The sequence below is a fragment of the Ornithodoros turicata genome, unplaced genomic scaffold (genome assembly GCF_037126465.1).
Source record: "Ornithodoros turicata isolate Travis unplaced genomic scaffold, ASM3712646v1 ctg00000903.1, whole genome shotgun sequence".
Taxonomy (NCBI): Eukaryota; Metazoa; Arthropoda; class Arachnida; order Ixodida; family Argasidae; genus Ornithodoros; species Ornithodoros turicata.
The window spans coordinates 521,636-545,772 of NW_026999413.1; the positions used below are offsets into that span (position 1 = coordinate 521,636).

At 46.9% G+C, this 24,137-nt stretch overlaps 1 protein-coding gene across 4 annotated transcripts in view; it reads left to right on the plus strand.

Annotated features, from left to right (window-relative positions):
- The window catches only part of LOC135375593 (Fanconi anemia group D2 protein-like), a 339,045-nt gene that overhangs the window by 177,955 nt on the left and 136,953 nt on the right, over positions 1–24,137 (plus strand). For all 4 annotated transcript variants that reach the window (XM_064608269.1, XM_064608270.1, XM_064608271.1 and 1 more), the window contains exons 25-31: positions 2,297–2,366; positions 2,426–2,542; positions 2,598–2,702; positions 15,035–15,163; positions 15,228–15,337; positions 15,425–15,538; positions 20,369–20,563. In XM_064608269.1, coding sequence (XP_064464339.1) covers positions 2,297–2,366; positions 2,426–2,542; positions 2,598–2,702; positions 15,035–15,163; positions 15,228–15,337; positions 15,425–15,538; positions 20,369–20,563 — 840 coding nt within the window. The remainder of the gene's footprint in view (positions 1–2,296; positions 2,367–2,425; positions 2,543–2,597; positions 2,703–15,034; positions 15,164–15,227; positions 15,338–15,424; positions 15,539–20,368; positions 20,564–24,137) is intronic.

Here is a 24,137-nt window from a genome sequence, read left to right on the forward strand (position 1 = left end):
AGGTCATGTGGTCCTAAGGGGCCCGGTTTCAGTTCATTTGCATAGTGAAATTTAGTGATGAATATTTCACTGCACATGCTTGTTTAAGCATTTTTAAATGCGCTTTCAACGACGATCGTCTCCCATTCTGCTATCTCCCCTTTGCCCATAATTCCTTAATTAAAGAGTTAAACCGGTGGCGACACTTCGTCTCAAGTTATACCAGGTAATCGTAAGAGACGGTTGCTTGCATCAGTGTGAACCTGGATTCAAACCAACTCCAGTGCCGTAGTGGTTAGGATCATCACTTTCCACGCCGAGACTGGGGGGTGACACGGGTTCGAATCCTCTCACCGGCTGTGCTGTCTGAGGTTTTCCCTGGGTTTTGCGAAGACTTTCCGGACGAATGTCGGCACAGTTCCCCCTGAAGTCGGCCCAGGATGTGTACTAACCCTTCTGTCCCCCACTCCTTCCTGCTGTCCTCTCTTCATCTGTCCACGTCTGTACACCACTCATAGCCACAGTTGTTTCGCGGTGCTAACACGGAATTTAAACAAAAAAGAACCTGGATTCAAATTTTTACAGCAAAAGTAGGAAAAGACACGTAGATAACCAGCACCACAAATACTTATTAATCCGGCTCCGACATCACAACACGGTTGTGGAAAACTTCTGATTAACTGTTAGTGGTACCCTACTGCAACATAGTGCATAGTTGACCAGTAACTTCATCCCAATCAAGCACACCTGTTAAAATGCCCATGTTATATCATTCACTGTACCATCATTTAGGATTTGAAATCCATAGCTTCACAGTGACTATACTAGAACGTTTCGAGACAGTTCTAGACAATTCTTGTCTAGATATTCTTGACAATTATGTAGACAATTCCTGTCTTGATCTAGACAATTCTTGTCTATGTATTATGCTCTAGCTCTTCATACAAGAAGCTGTGCAGCATAAAGTATGAGGGGTTGTGTTTGAGCTGTTTCGATCACCATATTGCAACTTTCCTTAAAGCATTCCCACGAATAATACACGTATCTCGTTCTGAGTGGAATGGCGCAGAACTCTCTGTTGAGTTTAGGAATTCTGTGAATTTTTCTTTGTGGTGTTTTGCAATATGGTAAATAGCATTGCATGTTTCATGGAAGACAGCCTAGTTTGGTTAGCAGCCACTTCCAAGAGACGATAACTTAATGTGCTTTTTGCCATGACCAGAATCTCAGCTCAGCTGAATATACAGGGTGTCCACCGTAACTATAGAAGTAATTTATAGAAATAGATAAATCACTTTTTCCCAGTTTTAACCAATGGCAATGTACTCTACGCCTAAAGGCCCACCTTAAGGTGGCTCAGGCAAGCTTCTGTGACGATGCATTAATTAACTTTCGTTAATTAACTTTTTAATTATCAACGATAGAAGATTGACCCGATGAGAACAATGGATCCCTTGAGGTCACTGGTAACGTTACCGTTTTCAGAACAATTGAGGCAGTCATAACGCAAGGAAAGGGCCTGGAAATAAGGTGCTCTGGTGGTCATTTTTCGAAGCTCAAGTAGAAGCGCTCCCGTTTTCATTTTCTTGTGTATGCGGGGGTGGGAAAAGCTGTCGCACCAATCTGTCCCCATGCAATCTCTTCCCCCTGCGACAGTGTTTTCCCTCCCCTGCATGCAGAGGAAAGGAAAAAGGGAGCGCTTGTACTTGAGCGTTGAAAAACGACCACCAGATCACCTTATTTCCAAGCCCTTTCCTCGTGCTATAGCTGTCTCAATTTTTGTTCTGAAAACAGCAATGTTAGCAGTGACTCCAAGGGATTCGATGTTCTCATTGGGTCAATCTTCTATCGTTGATAATTAAAAAGTTAATTAATGCATCGACACAGATGCTTGTCTGTGCCCTCTTAAGGTGGGCATTTAGGCATAGAGTACGTCGCCATTGGTTAAAACTGCGAAAAAGTTATTTTCTATTTTTTAAAATCACTTCTAATAGTTACTGTGGACACCCAGTATACATGTGTGCCAACTAAGTAATGATAACTTCTCACATCACTACGTAATTCTATAATTCTTAGACGTTGAATATCACATAGAAATTCATGTGTCACATGTGTTGTGTCTGCTTTGTAATTCTGTGTCACATGCATGAAGGTGAAAGTTACAAGGTGTGGAAAAGCGGTGGTGGTTCTACTAATCCCAAGCTATCATGGTTTTAATGCCCTGGTACAGAAGAATGAGTGTCACTTTTAGTGCTTTGTGTTTGGTTGTGCCATACGCTCAGTGTGCTAGGTATATCTTACTGAGGATCTCATGCAGGGGAAGCAAAAAACGCAAACTGTCCAGTGAAGAAGATGGTGCGCACTGCTCAGAGGAGAAATCTGATGAGGTGATCGTGTAATCAGACGTAATCAAACAGGACAAGACTTACCTTTTGGATGTTCACAGCTGGAGGACACTGACAGCTGCCATGTCACAGAAGGCAAATTCTACTGGAGCCCATATGTTCGAGAGTTTGATCTTGGAGTCTTTGAGGTTCTATGCATGGGTCTTCAATACAAAGAGGTTTGATTGGTGTATCAATAACTGTCCTCGTGATAACCTCTCGTTCTCATGGCAGGGTGGAACAACTGGATTCTCACCAAAAGAGATGCTCTTCCTTCTGGATGATTTGAATGCCAAACTAGATCACTCGCTGTCCACAGGAAAGCGTCTCCCATTCAAGGTCAGGTAGTAAACATGTACACGCTGTAGACTCATTGACGCTTGAGCACGTAATAGTGATGTCAAGTGATTAAACACATATCATTTGCTTTTCGATTTACACACACAAACAATGCAGTGTTTTTTTTACACTACATATGATGGCCTGTATGTATGATGTGGAGTATGAATGTGTAGCGGCACCTGCAGACGACGACGAGCCCTCCCTCTGCCGTGCTCGTGCTGACTGTTTGTGCGGTCGTTTATCCAGTTCATATCCAGGCCTCACACAGTAAAGATGTTGTTGCACCTGTCTCGCTTATTGTCATGACCTGACTTCGGGCCAGACTGGTGACCCGGACACTGATTGCCAATGTCTGACCCTTCTGCATCTATGCCACTGCTCTGATCGGGCACTGACACCAGAGCGGCCACCAGAGCAGCAGCCACAGCTGCGGCGAAGATTGTGCAACGCAGCACCACAGAGCTCCCGGGAGTCCCGAAGATGCTGTTCGTCTCCGTTTTCGGCCGTTCAGGACCCGAGATGCCGAGCTCTGGTTCGCCCAAATTGAGCAACAGTTCGATGACCGCAGCGTCAGTTCCCAAGCCGCTAAGTTCAGACACGTCGTCAGCTCTCTTTCCATGAATGCCGCTGACTTAAATCCATTACATTATTCTCCATCCGCCGGAAGAAGCACCATATGATACCCTGAAACGGGAATTACTCGCCCACACTACTCTCTCTCTATTCATCGACGTCTTCAAGAGCTCGTTAGCGCTGAAGTGTTGGACGACCAGTAGCCGTCCTAGTTACTCCGCCGTATGCTCCATCTCACGGGTGACATGCCTCTCGACTCCACCTGCAAGAACTCTTTCTTCACCGCTTGCCCACCGACATTCAGGTGGTACTAGCCGCAGCCGGTGAGATATGGCGTTGGACGTCATGGTACACTTAGCTGACCATATCCTCAATTTACGCTCTGACGCTGTCACAAGCGTTCCCCGCCCCGTTCATGCATACGGCAATTCGGACCTCGTACTTCACCTGGCTCACACAGTGTCGCACGTTCCACCCATCACATCTTTTGCAGAGTATCCTGATGGTCAGTGCGTTACCCCAAGTCTTTCCGCCACTGTCAACACCCCACAATCCAATGTCGATCGGCTCACACTGCTTGTAACTGGATTAACTACGCTGGTTGCTTCTACAACTGCCCGACCACATCGATCCCCTTCACTGTACCACCGGGATGATCGTCACCGACGCACTCACTCTCCCCGACGATACTGCTCAGTCCTCACCTTTCTGTTGGTACCATGCAACGTTCAGTCCCTGGGCCTGTAACTGTCAACAACCATGTACATGGCCGGGAAACCACAACCTCGGCAACTGAGTGCGGCCGAAGTCGCTGCGCTTGATGTCCGCCACCTCTTTTACGTCAACGACACCATCAACCATCCTCGCTTTCTCATCGACACTGGCGCTGAAGTCAGTATCATTCTACCTCATCCTTCGGACCATCATCGCACTTCTCAGCATTCATTGCTATAAATTCTTCACCAATAAAATGTTTCGGGGAGCGCTTCCTCAACCTGAACTTGAGCCTGCATCGGAACTTTCAATGAATCTTCATCGTGGTTGACGTCTCTGATGCCATCATCGGTGCAGACTTTCTCAGGTACTTCGATTTGATGGTCGACACGAAGAGAACGCCGTCTCATTGATAACAGCGCTGGTCTGTCTGTCCTCGGATTTCGTGCCTTCTGTACCCCAATTCGCCCTGTCTTCGCCCGCCCATCGGCACCTGCACAGTTCCATGACATCCTTAATGATTTCCCTGGCTTCATCCATTTACCAACTACAGATGCACCCCTTCTCCATATCACCATGCACCACGCCCTCACCAGAGGCCTCCCAGTGCATGTGAGACCTTGCCGATTGTGAGTTTTACCATCTCCTTGCCTTGGAGTACATTAGTCCGTCCAGCAGCCCATGGGCTTCGGCATTGCATATGGTGCCCAAAAAGTACCCGGGAGATTGGCGACCATGTGGTGATTGTCGGGAGCTCAGTGCTGTCACCATGCCTAACTGTTACCCTTTACCACATCTTCACGACTTTGCCGCGAATCTCCACGGCGCCTCACACTTTTCCAAGATAGATCTAATCAAGGCTTACCACCAAGTCCCCATGGAGCCCAGTGACATTCCAAAGACCTTAATAACGACCCTGTTCGGCCTCTTCAAATATGTTCGAATGTCCTTAGGCCTCCGCAACGCCACTCAAACTTTCCAGCTATTCATTGACTAGGTGCTTCGTGGTCTGCCTTATTGTTTCGCCTACCTCGGCGATATTCTGGTGGCTAGTTCTCCTGCCGAGGAACACGCCGAATACCTTTGCCAGTTGTTCCAGCGTCTGCGCCAACAAGGCATAGTCATCAATCCTGCTAAGTGCGAGCTCAGTGTTCCTTCCCCACTTTTCTCGGCCATCGCATTAACTGTACTGGCATCACCCCTCTGCCCCGGAATGTTGACGCCATTGACCGCCTTCTTCGCCCTACCACACGGCGGAAGCTTCGTGAATTTCTGGGCTTAGTGTATTTTTACTGCCGGTTCAAACCACACTGCGCGCACACCATCAAGCCGCTCTGTCATTTGCTTGCTGCTCCTGGCCGTCCGTCGAAAACCATCGAGTGGATGCCATCCACTAAACAAGCTTTCCAGAAGATGAAGTAGGACATCGCCTCCACCTCACTCTTGGCTCACCCCGTCTCAGACTCGTCACTCACACTCTCCGTGGATGCTTTGTCAGAAGCCGTTGGGGCAGCCCTGCACTAGCTTGGCCCGCGGGATCAGTTACAGCTGCTGGGTTTCTTTTTCAAACCCCTCAAGCCCGCCGAAGCACGGTACAGCTCTTTCGGGCGCAAACTGTTGGTGTGTACCTGACTATCAAGTATTTCTGCCACCTTCTTGATCAGGGACACCAGTTCATTGTTTACACTGACCACAAACCTATCACCTACGCAATCATGTGTGCCTCTGGTTTGTCACCCTCCTCGGGGAATCCATCAACCCGCCTACACCTCCAAATTTACGACCGACATCAGGCACATTCCCAGTAACGCTAACATCGTTGCAGATGCTCTCTCTCGAGCTCACATTGCTGGCCTGGCCCATAATCTATCACGAGACATTCACTACGTCGCGGTCGCACAAGCGCAAGCGAACGACCCCGACATGCCTGCCATTCTTCAGTCATCCCTGTCCCTCGACATCCACAAGCTTCCCTATCCCTGATCCTCGAGCCTCTTGTTATGCGACACCACTGCAGCAAACCCTCGTCGTGTTGTTCCTCATGACTTCCTTTGCCACATCTACCTCTCCCTTCATCACCCAGGCATCAAGTCCACGCAGAGGCTTATCGGCTCCCGCATCGTGTGGCCGTCCATGAATCGTGGCATCGGCTGGTGGGCTCTGAATTGCTTGGCCTGCTAGCGTTCCAAGATTCAGCGCCACACGACATCCCAATCATTGCCATTTGCCACCCCCGATGCCCGCTTCTGTCATGTCCACTTGGATCTGGTTGGACCTCTTCTTCCGTCTGCCGGCCATGCTTACCTCTTCACCTGCATTGGCAGGTACACCCGGTGGCTGGAAGCGGTACCTATCAAGGATATCACTGCTGAGACAATCTCTCTCGACTTCCTGCCCTCCTGGGTGGCGCGCTCTAGAGCTCCCACCGTTATCACGACCGATCGCGGACGGCAATTCACGTCCCGCCTCTTTGCTGACGTCTGCAGATTCCTTGGCGCTCACCATCACTTCATCATGGCCTACCACCCAAGCGCCAAGGAGTGGTTCCATCGCACGCTGAAGACTGCTTTATGTGCCACTGAAGACCCGACCCATTGGGTAGAGCGCTTGCCATTGACGCTCCTCAACATTCGTACCACCTTTAAGGTAGATTGTGGAGTTGCACCATCCACTCTCGTCTTCAGGTCCGCCTTGCGTCTCCCAGGGCAGTTCTCCGATGCCGCGACTCTAGCCCAGCCCGCGCCAGACCCTCTTCACTTCACTACACGCCTGCAAAAACATGTGGCTGAATTTCGCTCACCAACCCCACGGCATTCACCTTATCGCCCGATTTTCATGCACCCAGACCTTTCCACCGCCACCCATGTCTTTCTTTGCCACGTGCGTGGTATGCGGTGACGCATGTAACACTATTCGGACGCACCCTACTATTCCCTTTTTGACAACTTTGAGGTCTTCATGTTGAGGTGCCCAAGATTGGAGAGATTTGCATTTCCGTCTCATTTTTCACACTAGAAATCGGACATGCATGCATGCGCCCACAAATCCAAAACCGACATATTTTTGTTTTCACCAGCATAAAAGTCAGAAGCGGTGCACACATCTTCTGACTGGGTTGTCTTGCGATTGGGTGATTGCAGTCGTTTCGAATGTGTTAGACTAGATGCAACGGCGGCCGCAGGCTTAGGCAGGCCGCCAGACGTGAAGCCAAGCGAAGCGCTTCCACAGTTTTGGCCATTTTGGCATTCTGGAGCCGTTTCGGCGAGTGCAGTAGTTTGTACATGTGTGGATGAAATCCTTGGTTGCGCATTCACAAGCAGGTTTACAGGTCTTATCGGGTGAAACCGGAACTATTTCGATGTAAATCGATTGGTAAAACCGGGCATTTTCAGCTTTTACCCGAAAACCAAGGGCCCTACGTACAGGGTGGGTGCAGATAAAGTCGCACCACACTTTCGCATATAGAGCGTTCCCTGCATACTGTACAAACATCCAGTGGTTCACGACAGTGCATTTATGCAATGAAAATCGAGAAAAAGATAGTGATAACCAAACTCTGCGCAATAAAATCGTTAGCCATGCGAACTTCGCTCTGTGTATTCCCAATGGGACATGGCATAATAGCACAGTTGCATCGCCTTTCCGCTTGGGGTCCCACCTATGCAGAAACAAAAGGAGACCTGGTACGCCTAGCGGTAGCTAGACTCAACTGTGCCGTGACCGCGATATTGACTTCTGCATAGGCAAATGGGGATGCACAGAAAGCAGTGTTTGCATGGATAACTTCTTTTTTACGTGAAGTTTGGTTACTACGATTTTTTTGTTCACTTTCATCATATAAGTTCGTCATCGTGCACCACCGGAAGTTCATGCGGTAAGCAGGGAATGCCATACGTGCATAAATGTGGGGCTACTTTATCTGCACCCACCCTGTATAGGCTACTCGGAACTGAGGTCATCCCAGTGGAGGACACGAGGATAAAAAGTACCCATGCCTGGAGATGAAGTAGAAACTGGCGCGTCCAGAAGATCAGGAGAGCGCTTCCAGATGTGGTCAACAAGACGCTTCCACAGAGACCCATCGTCCAACAGTACTTCATAGGATACTAGCCCGGTGCATGACCTGATGACAACACAGCCTCCAACGTTGTCCCGCATTTGAGAAATTCCATACAAAAACAGTATCTCCTGGACTGAAGGTTCGTGTTGGACGATTATCTTGAGCCAACTGCCCTTGCTTGTGCTGCCGCTCGAGATCCAAATTATCAGGGTGCACACAGTCTAGCACAGTTTTCAACTGCCACGAAAATAGTTCGGCCTGGCTTCTTCTAGTAGATGTACAGGGAAGAATATGTTGTTTAAATACAAACCTTGTGAGGCTCACATCTATATCCTGGTCCGACAGACGTTTTAGAGCGCTCTTTGTTTCCTGGATCATCCACACTGCTTGTCTGTTTGAAGCTGGGTGGTAGGGAGCGACCAGCACCTCCCACATGTTGTTTGGCTGTCCTGAACTCCTCGGAAGCAAATCCAGGTCCATAGTCACACTACGACATCAGGTAGACCATGCGTAGTGAACGGACAGCGGACTTCCCTCACCAGTATACATACTGAAGTGGAGTGAACAATCTGTACTTCTAGCCAATTTGAAAAAGAGTCGACGACCAGTAGGAATTACTTGCCCTTGAATGGACCCACAAAATCTATATGGAGACGTGACCAGGGCTTGGTAGCATGCTCGCATGCATGGACTGGAGCTCGAGATGGGTTGTTTCTTGTTTGCTGGCTTCCACACAGCCACTTCCCTTGCAGGCTGGTTTTCTGCTTCCACACAGGAACATAACAGCTGCATGGCATATGCAGTAGAGGCATCAACTGACTGGACTAGAATAGTATGAATGAACGTGTGCCCCACATGCTACGTGCTTTAGTGGTTGTGGGTGATGCCCCCCCAGAGAGAGAGGGGGAGCTTCCCATGAGGCGCTCATTATCTCCAAGACTACATAGCAGATAATCCCAACAATACACAACAATATGAGCATTCCGACGCTTCCAAGACTGCAGCTTAAGCCATGTACTGGAGAATAATTGTCACAGCAGTTTGTTTGGGATTGATTTGCATCTGTACCCTACATCAGAACCTCTTCAATATTATATTATGCTGCATGACAAGATGAATTCAACAACAAATATTAAATAACAAAAGAAGACTTGGGAGAAGCGTTTTTGACTTTCCAGCACAACGCAGAATGAAAAAATGGTGATGCCAAGAGAAGAGGGTGCTAAAATATGGTTTACAGGGCGAATATTTCACACTCACACACACAATTTCACACTACATCAAACTATGCTAAAGCATAGTGCACCCACAGTATGTCTCATGAGAATGATGATTTAGCTTTGTTTTTTGGGCTTGATGACATTCACTGTCTACAGCCTGTAGAGCATCCTATTGTAATCAAATCCCAACACCTTAGTGTGAAACTCCAAAGCTGGCAGACCTTCCAGCCTTCTGGACAGCATGCATAGGTAGTCTCTACCCCCTACGACCTCTCTACACCAACTTGGTGTTATCACAAGTCATGGTGTGTGGGTTCTGATAAAGCACCTGAAGCTGCTGTACCAGGCAATATGGCATCATTTTCACGCCTGATGAGGTGGACGCCAGCCTTCACTCTACATGAGCAGAGATCACAGTGTTTCATTTGAAGATAACAGACAGAATGTCAGATTTGATAGGTAGCTCCAAAACATTTTATATTTATCTCTTGGAGCCCATTGACCATTCCGTAACCGTTTGTCTTAACTGAACAATGCATGGTCGATACAGGCTCTTGTGTTGCTCGCTTTCACAACTCCCTTAGATTCCTGTCAGTGTTATTGTCAAATCTCTTTCTGTTACACGTGTGCGGTACAAAAGGTATCGCCTACACGTGTTATTTTGGAGAACTGTAGCTACCTGGCTGGCTACCACGGACAAAGTGAAATGATAGCACATGTAATGGCACTGTGTGACACCATTCAAGAAGAATGGAAACATACGACAATGTAGCTTCAGCACCATACACACAACTACATTTTTCACCGTATTGGAGGCAGCCACTGGCATTGAAACTTTCCCCTCTTCGTATACAGCTATACAAATCGAACACGTTTATAAGAACATTGTCGTGATCACAGAATTCAATTGTTTCATCAAAGTATTGTTATGCATTAACTTTTGCAAAATTGCTGATCAGGATCACGTCGCCGAAGTATATGTCACCCGTCAACAGTTTGTCCGTCTGTTTGCGCTTCAGCCTCAGAACGCTTACTTTCATTGCACACTCCCTCTTACAGTGATATGCCTTGTATAACGATCAGGTTTACCCTGACTGCAAAATATGCATGGTTTCTACAGAGAAAGGACTCTCATATTACGTTGGAGCTCGCAGTTCTGAATACGGTCAAGCTCGTGTATTACGATCTTCGATAAAACGATAGCTGACAATACAATCAAATTGCTGCTTGCTGTCATCTCACCCGTTGCAGTACAGTTGCCGACCGATTTTTCGGACATGCTTGATTATTCGGACGCGTTCATGGAACGGCCACGGGCCCTGTAGGGTAAGTAGCACAGAAGTCATTTTTAACGCCCTGTTTTCTTCCTATAAAACTGTCAAGTAGGCCACTAAGATGCACCATGCGAAGTACTTCACACCACAGAGTCATAATTATAGCAGAAATTGAATTTAAAGTATGCCGCAAAAAGCGACCATGCGCAACAGTGGTGAAGAGCACTACCAGCCTGTGATCTGCCTGGAACCTCGCGCTGACACTATAAGGAGGACACTTGCTGATTGGTCTAGAGAAATGTTGTCTGCTACTCCGCCGTCATCTACTACTCGGCTGTTCGGGGTTCCGAAAAAGCCTTTCTCCTGGCTCTATAATGTTTCGGCCGCTCCTTCTATTCCCAATTCTCCGGGAGAACTGGCAAAACTGGTTTACGGCAGCAAAGGGACAAGGTGCTGACCCCCACTGGCCGACGAACCAGAACGAGTTCTCCTTATAACATCATTGGTGACGTGGCATCATACCTTCTCATCCTCATTATACCTGGAGTGGCGAGTTAAGGGTGAACGCGCGGAGCCATGTTTATGTGAGTTTTTTTCTGGGAAACAAATTGCACACATCAAAACATTTCACGCTATTCAGTAAAATGACGCACATACTTTCATCTTAATCTGAAATTTTTTTTGGATGGCCCTCTGTACCCCTTTAATGTATAACAACGTCCAAAATTTCAGATGCGGTACAGCTCCGTCGCTCGATATCTCGCGCATTGTTTTCCCAGCCCGTGAGCGTCCCGAGCGATCGCCAGCGCACCACGTACGCATGACGCAATGCGAAGGTCAAGGATACCAAATATAAAAATTGAGGCAAGAAAATACGCAGTGACTGTACATTTTCCAATACTCTGAGTGAAGGAGTCCTGTCATGGCACTTTGCACATGCTGTCCACCCACAAACTAAAGCGAGCTTCTCCTGCATCACGCAGGCGTTAGGTGAAGCGGACTTGCGGAATGGTGATGCCTAATGTTGCCAGAAATTGTCCTGATATGCTTCCTCCACGTGTTCGGAATATATATGACTCTCCATCTCCCACCGCATTCATCAAACTCTGAACTAATGAAGGCGACTGCGACGCTTTCGCCCGTATACAATATCACTTTGGAAGTAGCAGCTGTAGAATGTAGATGGAAGACTGCCCATTAAGAAAGTGTCAACAACTTTTTTCGGCCTACTAGAACTTAATAAAGCTGAGTTTTGAAGCAATGGTGTCATCAGAAATTTGGGATGGTGAAGGGCCGAATTGCGCCGAACTTGATGGTCATCGTTCAGGTCACCAGATGTAGAGGAGGTGGTGTTCCTCTACATGAGCCCCCAGCGACGATGGTATGCCAGAGAGAGGCGATGACGGTCGCCTGTCTTCATGACCGCGCTGGTGGAACTGAAGCCGGTGCTCCAAGCGTGTGGCCATCTTTGTCGTCGTCCACGGCCCGCTACACAACGATAGTGTATGTATGAAATAGAGTAATCGCAATACAGTCGGCGGCAATGATATCTTGAGTGCACAAAATTAATGCATTCTTGACATCCCTTCCTGCCAAATACCTACTGTGTTTTTAATTTAACCCATCTTCTATAATGTGCCTGGTACATAAAGTTGCAAAACCGAAAAATGTTTTCTCCTTTGCTTGAGAAGCGTTGCACCATTCCAGTAAGCATCACATGTGTCAAATGTGTCTGTCAAATATTGATTTCTATGTTCTTTCTTTCTGCATGCTGCAGATCTCTATGGGATATCAAAAGTGGAATGAGTTTCACTGTAACATTGTGGGCGTACAGGAAATGCTTGCTGGACGTCTTGGACATATGTGACATTTGCGACTTTTCTCTGTCATCCCTGGGATATTTCTGGTTCACTGTGGTGTAATGTGGCTCCGATACGTCTCCTTCTCTCGTGAATGCTATGGACACCATGACCGGCATTACATACTGGTTTGGACACCTTGTTTTCTTTGGAGCTGATCATTTCGTGCTCTGGCGACAGGTTGCTCACAAACCAAACCAAACAAACTTAACCAAAGTAACGTGAAGCACAATAGCCATGGAAGCCAAGCTGGCAATCATTAACGAACATCATCGGGGAATGAAGATGATGTCCACTGACCAGATGTATTACTTTTCCGAGTCAACGGTTTCAACAATTCTCAATGCTGAAGAGAAACTGCGAAGCTAACGGTGATGCTGCAAGTGCGAAATGCAAGAGAATCCAGATGTGCATGTGTATAAGCAGCATGTCGTTGATCAAATGTTCTTCAACATCGACAGAGCAAGGGGAAGACGAAGTTCCTGACTTCACCACTAATGACTGTACAGTTTCTCTGCACAGCGTGATACGAGGTGCATCAGGCAGCCATCGGGATCTGGTTCCTGAAAGCAGGTTTCATTCCAGTGCCCAAGGACAAGGATTTGTCTGATCTTGATGCAGTGATAGAGCAAGATGACACTGAATTTATTCACGATGAAACCTGATGCAGTAGAAATAGGATGCAGACTGAAACTCATGGGACATCGTTTGAGGAGTATGTGAGAATTATGGCCCACATACTGTGTAGTTCTAATTCCGACCTGTCGATAACAACTGCAACCCTGAAGAACACAAACTACAAAACAGCTAGCAAACAACAATGAGTAATGGCGAATTCAGGTGGTCATTTCATGGCAACTTTTTTGCCAGATCCTGAGCAGTCATGTTCGCTTGGTCCAAGCACAGCAGCCTGGCATGTTTGTGTGGTGCTTTCAGAGCACCAGAACTTTGTCAGCTAGCTCTTTTTTCGACCGGACTCGACACAACCGGGCAGTGGGTTGCCGAACTAAATCCGGTGTCGTCACATTCACACTGCGAGGGTGACAAGGGCCCACATTGGACCACACGTCGAAATTCTAGTGGGTTAGCAGACGACTGAACCTAAAGACAGGCGACCATAAGGCCCCTAGCATGATCCAAGCAACTAAAACTGCTAAATTCCTGGCACTCATGTTCGGGTGGCAATGGTCACATGATCCAGTGCGGGTTCCGACCAATTTCCCAAACACTAGGCCATGTTGCCACGAAATGACCACCAGAATTTGCCATAACTTCATTACATGCCTCAATAAAACGAAGCAGCACAATACCACCAATGATAGTCCCAGCATCGGAGACTCCTCAGTACCTGTTTCCGCCTGTGTAGACGCTGGACTTCCATAGGCAACTTTGACCTTTGCATTTAAGGACTCATGTCTATAATCTCATTCCTTTCGGGAGTGCACAAGCAAGGGGGCGTGCCGTTACACGTTACATGAAGCATTGTTATGTCTGTGTTTATATTGTGTCACTTCACATATCTCGATTAATCTCCCCACAGAATAAACAGTGATGCGTTTCTGAAGCGATGACTGATGACGTCATTGTTCACGAAGTCCAAATGGGCAAAATGGCTGATAATGACGCATGTGATGAAAGTGGGAACGCATTTCACAGAATCAATGTTTTGAAGGATTTCATTAGGGAACACGTCCTCTCTACACAGTACATTACACAGCAGAATGCACTTGAATATCATATTGTGTACTTCATCAACTACCAAAAGCAGTTCAAACTCTCTTTTAAATAAGATATTGATTTTTCCGACCTCTTTCGTAGCGTCTCTCTTTCGCGTTGCTTGCGGGATAATGTCCACCACACGACTTACGTATCTAGGCACTCAATTATGTCAGCCTTCCTACAGCGATATCCATCGTATAGTGATCAAATTCGCGATAACCACGAACATAGACGTCAGAGAGTTCAGAGTTGCGTCCATTCTTATTGGCAGGTGTAAGCACATGACTTCTCATGCGCTGCCCCACTGGCAGTGGCGTGCGCTGTGATGTCAGAGCAGCATGAGTTTCGGTATTCGCTGTGCTCGTTTTCTCCTCTTGTATTACTCTTTTTGCTGTGAACCTTCCAGTGGAGGTCCATATTGGTGCAAAGGACCATCTTTTACATTTATCTGGAATAACGTGGGATGACCTGCCTCAACCCCATTAATATTGAAGACTTCTTCCATTGCTTGTCATCCAGTGCCGTAGTCATTGTTGTTCTCATTACCAGGACGATTGTCCATTAAAACATGCGTTGTCCACGGGTAATTAGTCGATATGCGTATGAGTGGCGATGTGCAACTGTCCACCAACACATGTTTTGGACGGCACTGTTATACAAATTACTGGACGGCACTGTTACTGTATTTACAATGAGGTTTTGCACACAGTACTTCAAGTGTTATATAATTTTTCTGTTTCAGGTTTTTCAAGAAAGTTCTTGTGATCACACATAATTTTGCGTCTTAAGTGTGTCTGGCAGAATTAAATGACATGGACTCCAAGCGTTTTCTTGTGTGCAGAGCTCATATTCCCATTTTTCATAACTTAGCAGCTGCAATTTTACTTTTATTCCCTAATCCACCTTGCAGGACAAGGAAATCGTGGAACCAGGATTTTCAAATCTTGCAAGCCAGTCTCCCTGCAACATCATAATTTTTTTTCTTCGCATTCTCCCACATTTGTTATCGATTCTTGAAGAGACAAGTTCCTACTTTCAGGTAATTATTGGAGTCTCATATCAACACTTCTTGCTTCACTTGTGTGAATTTAATCTGTTGACAGCTTCATGATGTCGAACCAACCAGTATAGAAGAAGTGTCTGCTGAGAACAACAAAGATGTTTCCCTCTGTATGGCAAGACTGCTGACTATATTGCATTGTGTGCTTGCATGGTACTCCTACTTTTTTCCCCTATAGCATATGAGATATCTGTTTATGTCAAGTGGGCCGAGTGTAAGTGTGTCTCAACAATTCTGTAGGAACGGGTTTGATTCACCAGATCACAGAGACCTGTTGCGTGAGATGCTGCGTACAATTTCTTCCCGTGTTGGTTCCACCCAGCTGACTCAAGGTCACGTCCTGCAACTGGGAAGGTGAGTTTCCGAGCTGTACATGTGCACACATTTTTGATAATATGAATAGAAAGATTCAAAGTCACCATTTCCCATATTTACTCGCATACTTAACACAACTTTTGCTCAAAAACATGGCGTCATGGATGGGGTATTTTAAAACCGGTTGCTCAGCATTGCAGCATGTGTGGTTGTCAGTCATTGCTCCAAAGTTGCTGCCTTTCTGAGGAAAATGAGAACAAAGTAACTGCAGAAATAATCGAAGCTGAAGGGATAGCTGCATTAGGAACAGTATGCGTCAACATTCTCTCCCTGTCCTCCTGTCCTGAGCTGGCTCCTCTATCGACGCGACTGCCAATCTATGGGAATCCCTAAAAGCCATCAGAAAGATCTGATGAAGTTCAAATTGGCCATCGCGGAAGCACTCTGCAAGCAGGGAAAAGACCTGCACCACAAAAAACGTGGTCGACCATCGAAGTCTATGGAGGCACAACTCGAGATGAAGAAACGGCGACGGCCAGCAAGCCAGCTTCCAGATCAAACGGTCCGAACTGACAGTACAGGGCACTGGCCAACTGTGCGCGACAAGCGACAAAGGTGCAAGAAACCTGGCTGCAAAGGGCACACTGTGATAATGTGCAGCAAATGTTCTGTTCATCTATGCCTAAACAAGAACTCAAACTGTTTCACAGAATTTCATTCTTTCTAAATAACTTTACCGTGCAGCGAATATCATTTCACGTTTTACATTTCACGTCTGTATGCTTTTACCGTGGAATAAAGAAAATCCTCCGCTGACGGCGCAAGGAAAAATTTCCATGTCATTGCCTATTGTCGCTAATTAGCTACATAAGGCGTTCTTGGTGACTGCCTCGTTGCTCTGAAATATGATTTTGGCTCACGCATTAGTGGGCCTTAAGTGCAACTTCCACATACAAGAAAAATTTTTCAGCTGACAGGAAAATAATTCCGGCAATAAGAGGTTAACTGCGTTTCACTGTTCGGTTTCGCAGTTTCAAAAGAAACGCTATTTTCGCGTGTAATACGACGTCATATCTCAATGCCAGCCGTCAGGTGTACGCGCTTCCGAAGTGGGGGTAGCCGGTTTCGGTCAAGGTGAGCCGAACTGCAAGGCCATTTCGCAGGAGAATGCCGCGAGCCGAAGTCGCATCGCAGCCGAATAGTCGGTTGTGGCCGAATGCGAAGACGCGAAGGAGGCAGCTTCCATTCGTGCAGAACAGGTTAACAGCGGAAAGCGGGCGAGTCCTTACAAAGTTTGAGCATGTTTTTTAAATATGCTTGCGTCTACTAAATGCGACAAAACTTTGCAGAGTCGTTCTTCTTCGGGGACTTTATGAGATGCATGAAACTGTAGCAGTGTTTTTTGGACTGTGCAGAACACCTTTAATTTTTACTGCTCACGTGTAAAGGGAAAAGTTGGATGCTTGATTAATCATATATTCGTCTTATAGAGTTACACAACTCGCCTACTCCATTCTTCCTTCATTTGGTGGACAATGGCACGCCACTCACCTTTCAGAAAATAGGGCAGTTCCTAGCAGAGGATGGCAGCGTCATTTGCTTGGAAACACAGCGTTTGACAAGCGTCTGCGTGGCGCCTCCACTCTGAAGAGCTATCACCGCAGTGCGTGTGTGGGGTGCTAGCCCTGGTGCTCACAAAGACAACTGCGCTTCAACGTGTTGCAGACGCTGAAAGTATACTTACTGTACATCTGCGTTTGACTGCTAGGTGACTTTGCAAAATCTATGATATCGAGACCAATGTGTCCTCGTTTGGGTATTGAAAGGCACTTGAACTCTCCTGCTGATTTCTTTCATGTCCAAACCATTTCGATTTGAACTGGTTACCACCATCATTTTTCCGGGTTCTCCTCCAGTTCGGGTTCAACAGTGTCATGAAAATTTGGGTTCAGGTTCGGTTATGGCTGAAATAACAGTTTGGGCACAGTTTTGGGTTTGGGTTCAGTTTGACACCCTGATTGTAATCGCAGAACCTTCGACTGAAAGCCTTCCAAAAACTGCCAGCGCTTCCCGCGTAAAACATTGAGTGCAGTGGGCCAGGGATATTCCCAGGGTCCTCAACTCGAAGAGGGGGGGAGTGATGCATGTATCTGCTGTTTTTGTGATGTTTTTGACCTTTCTGGCCAATATTTTTGGGGGGTGTTACAATATTTTTTTTGGGGGGGGGCTGTTAGGAGGTGGGGGGAGTGTTTGGGAAAATTTCTGCTGTGCCCCACTGCTCTTCTAGCCGCTCTGAACCTTCGATATGACCTTAAAACGATGTAAATATGCGTCAAGGTAATCTCAATTGGAGTGAAACTGTGGCATATTCTTGTGTGCTTCCAGCTTGAGTTGGGACCAAGTATCTGACCCAGAGGTTGATAAGTTCTTCCTCTGTTAGCCTCGAGCTGCTGCAATTGCAAATGCATCTACAAAATTTCCCACTCTGCACAGAGTGGGAAAGTGGTTTCCCACTTACAGCACTCCTCTGGAGCTCTGTCTAGTGTATTAGCCTCGCTTGCTTTTTCTCTTTCTGTATTCCCCTCAATTTGGCCATCTACTTAATCACGAAGTTCACGACCTGCTAGGCCTAACTGGTTACTAACTTGTCCCAAAAGTTCTAGCTCTATACTGGACACTGGTTTGCAAATTCCAACTGTGCCACACTGCCTCGTCCTGTCACGGATCCAGAAATTATGTTGTTATTGTGTGTGGTGGCCCGCGGACAACGATGAAGACGTGGCTCTGCTTCCGCGCGCCACTGCGCCTGCTAGCCAGTTCTTCCAGCACCGTGCTAGTGTGACGCCACGCACATCTGCCCGCTGGGCCATTCCATCCTCGCCGGTCAGGACTCATGTAGGGGAATATCACCTCCTCTAGATTCGGTGTGCTGGACAAAGAACACCATGTTCGGCATAATTCGGCCCAGTACCGTCCCAAATTTCTGTAGGATCACATTCGAAGCCATCACTTCGCACCTGTCTTCCGGAGAATCGCTAGGCGATGACGTCAATTCACCGTGGCTCACTCATCGCAACGCCCGGCGGATAGGTTTCTATACAAGATACTGGTAGCTCATCCAGATGCGGTCAAGAGGCACCGGGACCAACGTTCCACCGGGGACACACACGGAGGCCACAGTGAGTTTACTCACTGTCTCTCTGTGCTTCACGGTCGTCCTCTCCGGCACTCTTCTTGGCGACAACGCTACGAGCTCACCGCTCATGAACTGGACGCGGTTCTGTCGCCCCATCCCTGCACACCCTGCCTGGCCCTCCGTGCCTGCATCCCGCTTTGGCGCGCCCCTGGAACCCGCCCGGCCAGCTCTCGCCCGCACTATAGTCAGCATCACAAGCCAAAGACGCCAAACCCAGCAGTCCCTCGTCCACATTCTGTCGTCATTCTTCCCATCTTGGTATCGATGCAGACTTCAACTGCAAGAACTGCTCCCCGTGTAAGGGGGAGTGGTGTGGCGGCCCGCAGATGACGATGAAGCTGCCGCATGCCACTGTGCTTGCTAGCCAGTTCTACCGGCACCGTCCTAGTGTGAGGCCACACCCATCTGCCCGCTGGGACATTCCATCATCGCTGGTCTGGACTCATGTAGGGGAACACCACCTCTTCTACATGTGTAGTGTGGTCGGTCAAAGTGACCATCACTGAAGGTGGGGGTGAGGTACTAGCATGACAACATCAGGAACTGCAACACAGGAACAATCGTAGACGGGTTTAATAACAGTGAGTGGTGAATGGATGTTGATGTAGGTGTACTGAGGCTGTAGTTGAGCGGTATCCTGGCACTGCGAAGCTGATGAAAGGTAGAAACTAAGATAGAAGCAGGTTGAAGCACCAAGACATAAGACAGTGAAGCTCAGCAGTTGAAAGCTTATGTAGAAACCGCCAAGAAGATCTGAAGCGGGTGATGTTAAAGGTGTTGTGACAGCTTTCCCAGATAAATATGAAAAACTATTCTATCACCCGACATCATCCCATATTAAAGTTTTCAGGTGCATGACGCAAGCAGATACGGAGAAAAACGGTCCCGAAGAAGCGACATCGGGGACGTCACACAGGAGCAGTGAGCGAAGACGCGTGTCTCCCAAGCCAAATGGGGGAGAGGGGTCTGTGAGGTCACGCCGTGGGTCGTCGTTTTGTGGCCGCACCTATTTTCGGGACCAATCTAGCCAAAGGAAAAATTCTTTTTGCCACGGTGTTCTCATAATGAGTACGATGCGTATACATTATGCTTCAACACATCTGAGAAAGTGTTGCAACACCTTTAAGTGCGTGTCCACATCAGTTGTGTTCTGTCCCATGCTCTTCTGCACTTAGCATGAATTTGATGTTAAGAATATCAGGTGTTAGCAGTCTGTCCAGTCCAAGATCAGTCTTCAGAATATATTTGCGAGAATCAGAGTACGTATAGCTGCCGCTGAGGCTCTGACCCCCGTACCCGCACTGTCTCTTGGCGCTCAATTCATCATGACATAATCTGTTAACAGGCAATTCAATGTTTTGAAATAAAATAGCAGTGCGCTTGCCTCTTGACAGTCTGGTAGTTCTCACCTCAAGAAGGTCCAGGGTGTGACTTGCATAAAACATTATATATGCGATGCAATGTCCCTCATTCTGGTACCTCACTTTGCTGGAGAGCGCGGGAAGTTTTTCTGTATAACTAACTGCCTTTGAAGTTTGAGTGTTTGGGGGTTTTGAACAGCTGGTGCATATGAGTACTAAAAAAAACCTGGCCTGGATATTTAAATGATGCTGGCATGTTACTTCCTTGTTTTTTCCTGTTTGTCTAAAAATGTGACACTTTTGAATCTGCAGGCGATCCTTCTCCTATTTGTCAGCATTTGTGGACAGTGTGTGTGACTTGGAGTCTGGAGCTGCCCTGGTTCGACTTCTCTCTTGTCTCGCCCATCGTGCAGAAATGGAGCCATGTGTGCAAGACATTGCCCGTCGCTTTCTATGTCGTGATTGGCCACCTCGCAGCTCAACTGCTGCACTTCAAATGCTCCTAAAGTAAGCTAACATAACATAAGTGTTTAACAATACAGTGCACGTATGTAATCATGTGGAATTAGTCTTTTGACGAGGAGTCAACACTACTTTCTGATATAGATGCTGGCTTGGGATCTAGAAAAAATATCCCGGGAAGGAGGTACGAGCAGTTACAGGCGGAAAAAATGTCCCTTGGGTGGTGTTGGCAGGTGCGATCCAACGGTTTAGTATGCATCTGTTTGGCAAACTCAGCCATTTTAATCCTGGAATATCTGGCGTGGTACAGGCCAGATATTCCAGGATATTCCCACACTTAACTGTAACGCACAAACGCATGGCAGGCGCATTCTCTTGGACCACTTAGTCCTAATCGTGAGAACGGTGATGACTACAGCATTGGATGGCAAGCAGTGGACGAGGTCGTCAATCTCAAAAGTCGCCTCACACGATATCGGCGGCTATGTTATCAAAGGTTTTCGACACACAGCTGCGCCAATTTAGAGCTAGATAGAATGCTTCTGCGCTCACAACAAATGCGCATGTTCAGTGCCATTCTGCCTTGTGGCTATCTCATTTCATTTCATTTCATTTATTCAGAACCCAAAGGCTCTAAAAGGGCATTACATGGGTGAGTAGGTGAGGCAGCAGTACAACGATAATAAAGCATTGAAAGAAGAATACAGGTTATGGCAAATACATGATGACATAAATACGGCATAATCACTTTAGTAGTCGTGGATTATCTAACAATTCAACAATTAACAAAGGACGATCAAGAAGGTTGAAGAGCAAAACACTGTTTTGAATGACTATGAGATGGCCTGATCTAGACCGTCCTGGAAGCGAATGGGTGAAACGAGGGACACTATGTCGTGTGAGAGGTTATTCCAACCAAATGAGGTACGCGGGAAGAATGAGCCGGGGAGCCTTGATGTTTTGCAGGTGAAACATGTCACTTTGTATTGATCGTCAATGCAAGAAGAGATGAAATGAGCTGGGACAATGTATGGTCGTACAGCGAGAGGAGAATGGAACATCTTGTATAAAAGACAGAGGCTGGCTATAGCCCTTCGTCGACGTAATGATGGAAGGTCAAGGGATTGTTTTAGTCCAGAGATGATAGTTCCACTTTTTCGTAATGAATTGTGCAGCCGTGTTTTGAATCTTCTCAATCTTGTCAGATAAATACAGGGCCTGAGGATCCCAAACAGCGGAAGCATATTCCATCTGGGGGCGGACAAGGGTTAGGTAGGAAAGGCGCTTGATGTCAGCTGAAGCTAAATGGAAGTTACATCGCAGGTATCCTAAAGTACGAGTAGCCTTGGCAGTAATGTTAGCGATATGCAGATTCCACGACAGATTAGATTGTAACGTGACGGCTAAGTATTTGTAAGAGGTATTAGAAGGGATAATAGCAGTGTCGAATCGGTACGTATGAGGAAATTGCGGTTTGTTCCTGCAAAATGGGACGTGACAGCATTTATCTATATTTAGTGGCATAAGCCACTGCTTACACCACTTATGTATTATTAAGAGATCTTGTTGGAGGTTAGTGAGGTCGTTAGTAGTGCTTATGCGTCTATAAACTACACAATCGTCAGCAAACAACCTTACATTTGAGGTGATGTGAGATGGGATGTCGTTAATGTAGATCATAAAGAGTAGTGGACCAAGAACAGTGCTTTGTGGAATGCCTGACGCAACGTTGACGAATCCAGAAGTGTGGTCATTAACTGCGACTGACTGTGAACACGTAGTGAGAAATTTGGAGATCCAGGTTAGGATGGATGGGTCAATGGACATGCATTGGAGTTTTAGTAGCAGCCGATTGTGAGGAACACGGTCGAAGGCGCGAGAAAAATCTAAGAAGATAGCGTCAGTCTGATAGCCTTTGTCAAGGTTGTCATATAGGTCATGTACAAACTGCGCAAGTTGTGTTTCGCATGAATGACCCTTGCAGAAACCATGTTGGTGCTGATAAATTATGTTTAGACTGTCTAAGTGATTAATGACGTGAGAGTAGGTTATGTGTTCTAAGATCTTGCTTGGCACACCTGTAAGTGAAATGGGTCGATAATTATCTGGGGAGCACTTATTTCCTTTCTTGTGGGCGTGGTTGACTTTACCTAATGGCCAGTCTAATTGTACCTGACCTGTGCTGAAGGATTGTGAAAAGATGACTGATAGGTAGATGGCGGAAGTCTCTTTAGTGCCTTTCAGAAGTTTAGCACCAATACCATCAAAGCCCTGCTGAGGACGTTAGCTTTAAAGAGTAAATTATTTTGATAATACGGGGTACCGTAATGACTAATGGTTCCATGGGAGGGTATGGAGATGGTGGAGGTAAGGGAAAGGCCAAGGGGTCTTCGACTGTGAAGACGTTGGCGAAGGTACGACTAAAAATGTTGCAACATTCAGATGGGTCAACCACTAGGCCATTCTCGTTAGTAACTTCGATATCCGAACTGCAGCCTGGGTTGATTATATTCCAAAACTTGCAGGGGTTAGTATGGAGGATAGAATGAAGGTCAATCTGAAAGTATTCGTGCTTCGCTAACTTCAGCGATCGCGGTGCAAAACAGGTACGCAGACAGCGGTAACATTTGTTTAAAAAGAAAATACAAATATACCGCACATGGCACCTTTGGCACGACATAGCACGCGTGTGTCCACTTGCAATAATTTGAAATTAGCGGGTAAAAGCAGTTGCATTCACTTTTAAAAACTCATTACAGGGCCTCTTCAAAGAACGCTGCTATTCCAGTCAACAGGCAGAAAAACAAATCCACGAGAGGTACCGTCTCGCCCAAAACACAACTTAACATCAATGAAATCGTGTTCAATAGTCTCGGGTTTGTACGGTATGTAACAACTTAATGTAACCGCTAAGAGAGCCATGTAAGGTCCTGTAAGGACCTGTAAGGTCCCACATGAAAAATATGCATGCCATCAAATGTGAGGTTCTTCATGGAAGCCTTCATATATGGAGGAAAGGAAACATGGAACATGGCAATCCTTGAAGATCTTCGAATTTGCATTGGCCCTTCGCGCAGAGTGATGTCATCTCCACCACACCTTCTCCAAGCGAGAAGATACGGTGGCTCCCCCTTCATCCGTGAGGCTCTTCACGAATGGACCCATGACCTCATCCAGGAGGCCCCTCACGAAAGACTTCATGGCCGCATGCGTGAGGCCCCTCACGAAAGGCCTCATCACCTCATCCGTGAGGTTCCTCACAAAGGGTCTCACGGCCTCATCTGTGAGACTCCTCACGGAATACGTTGTACCCTCACATATTGATGGCATCACGGCGACTTGCCTCATGAGGGCCCTCACTGTGGGCCTCATGAGGAACACGCAGCGTGTAGGAGAGCATAAGTCAGTGCCATGCTACAGAACTCGCACGGTGCACATTATCACCACTAAGCATATCTCTCCCCCCCCGTGCTCCAAAAAGACATAACAACCCATATGTACAATGTGTAAAGAACGTGGTGTATTCCATCCCCTCTCGTGCGGAAATCAATATATTGGTCAAACTGGCCGCTGTCTTAATGACAGGCTATGAGAGCACAGTGAACAATGTTAAGAATGG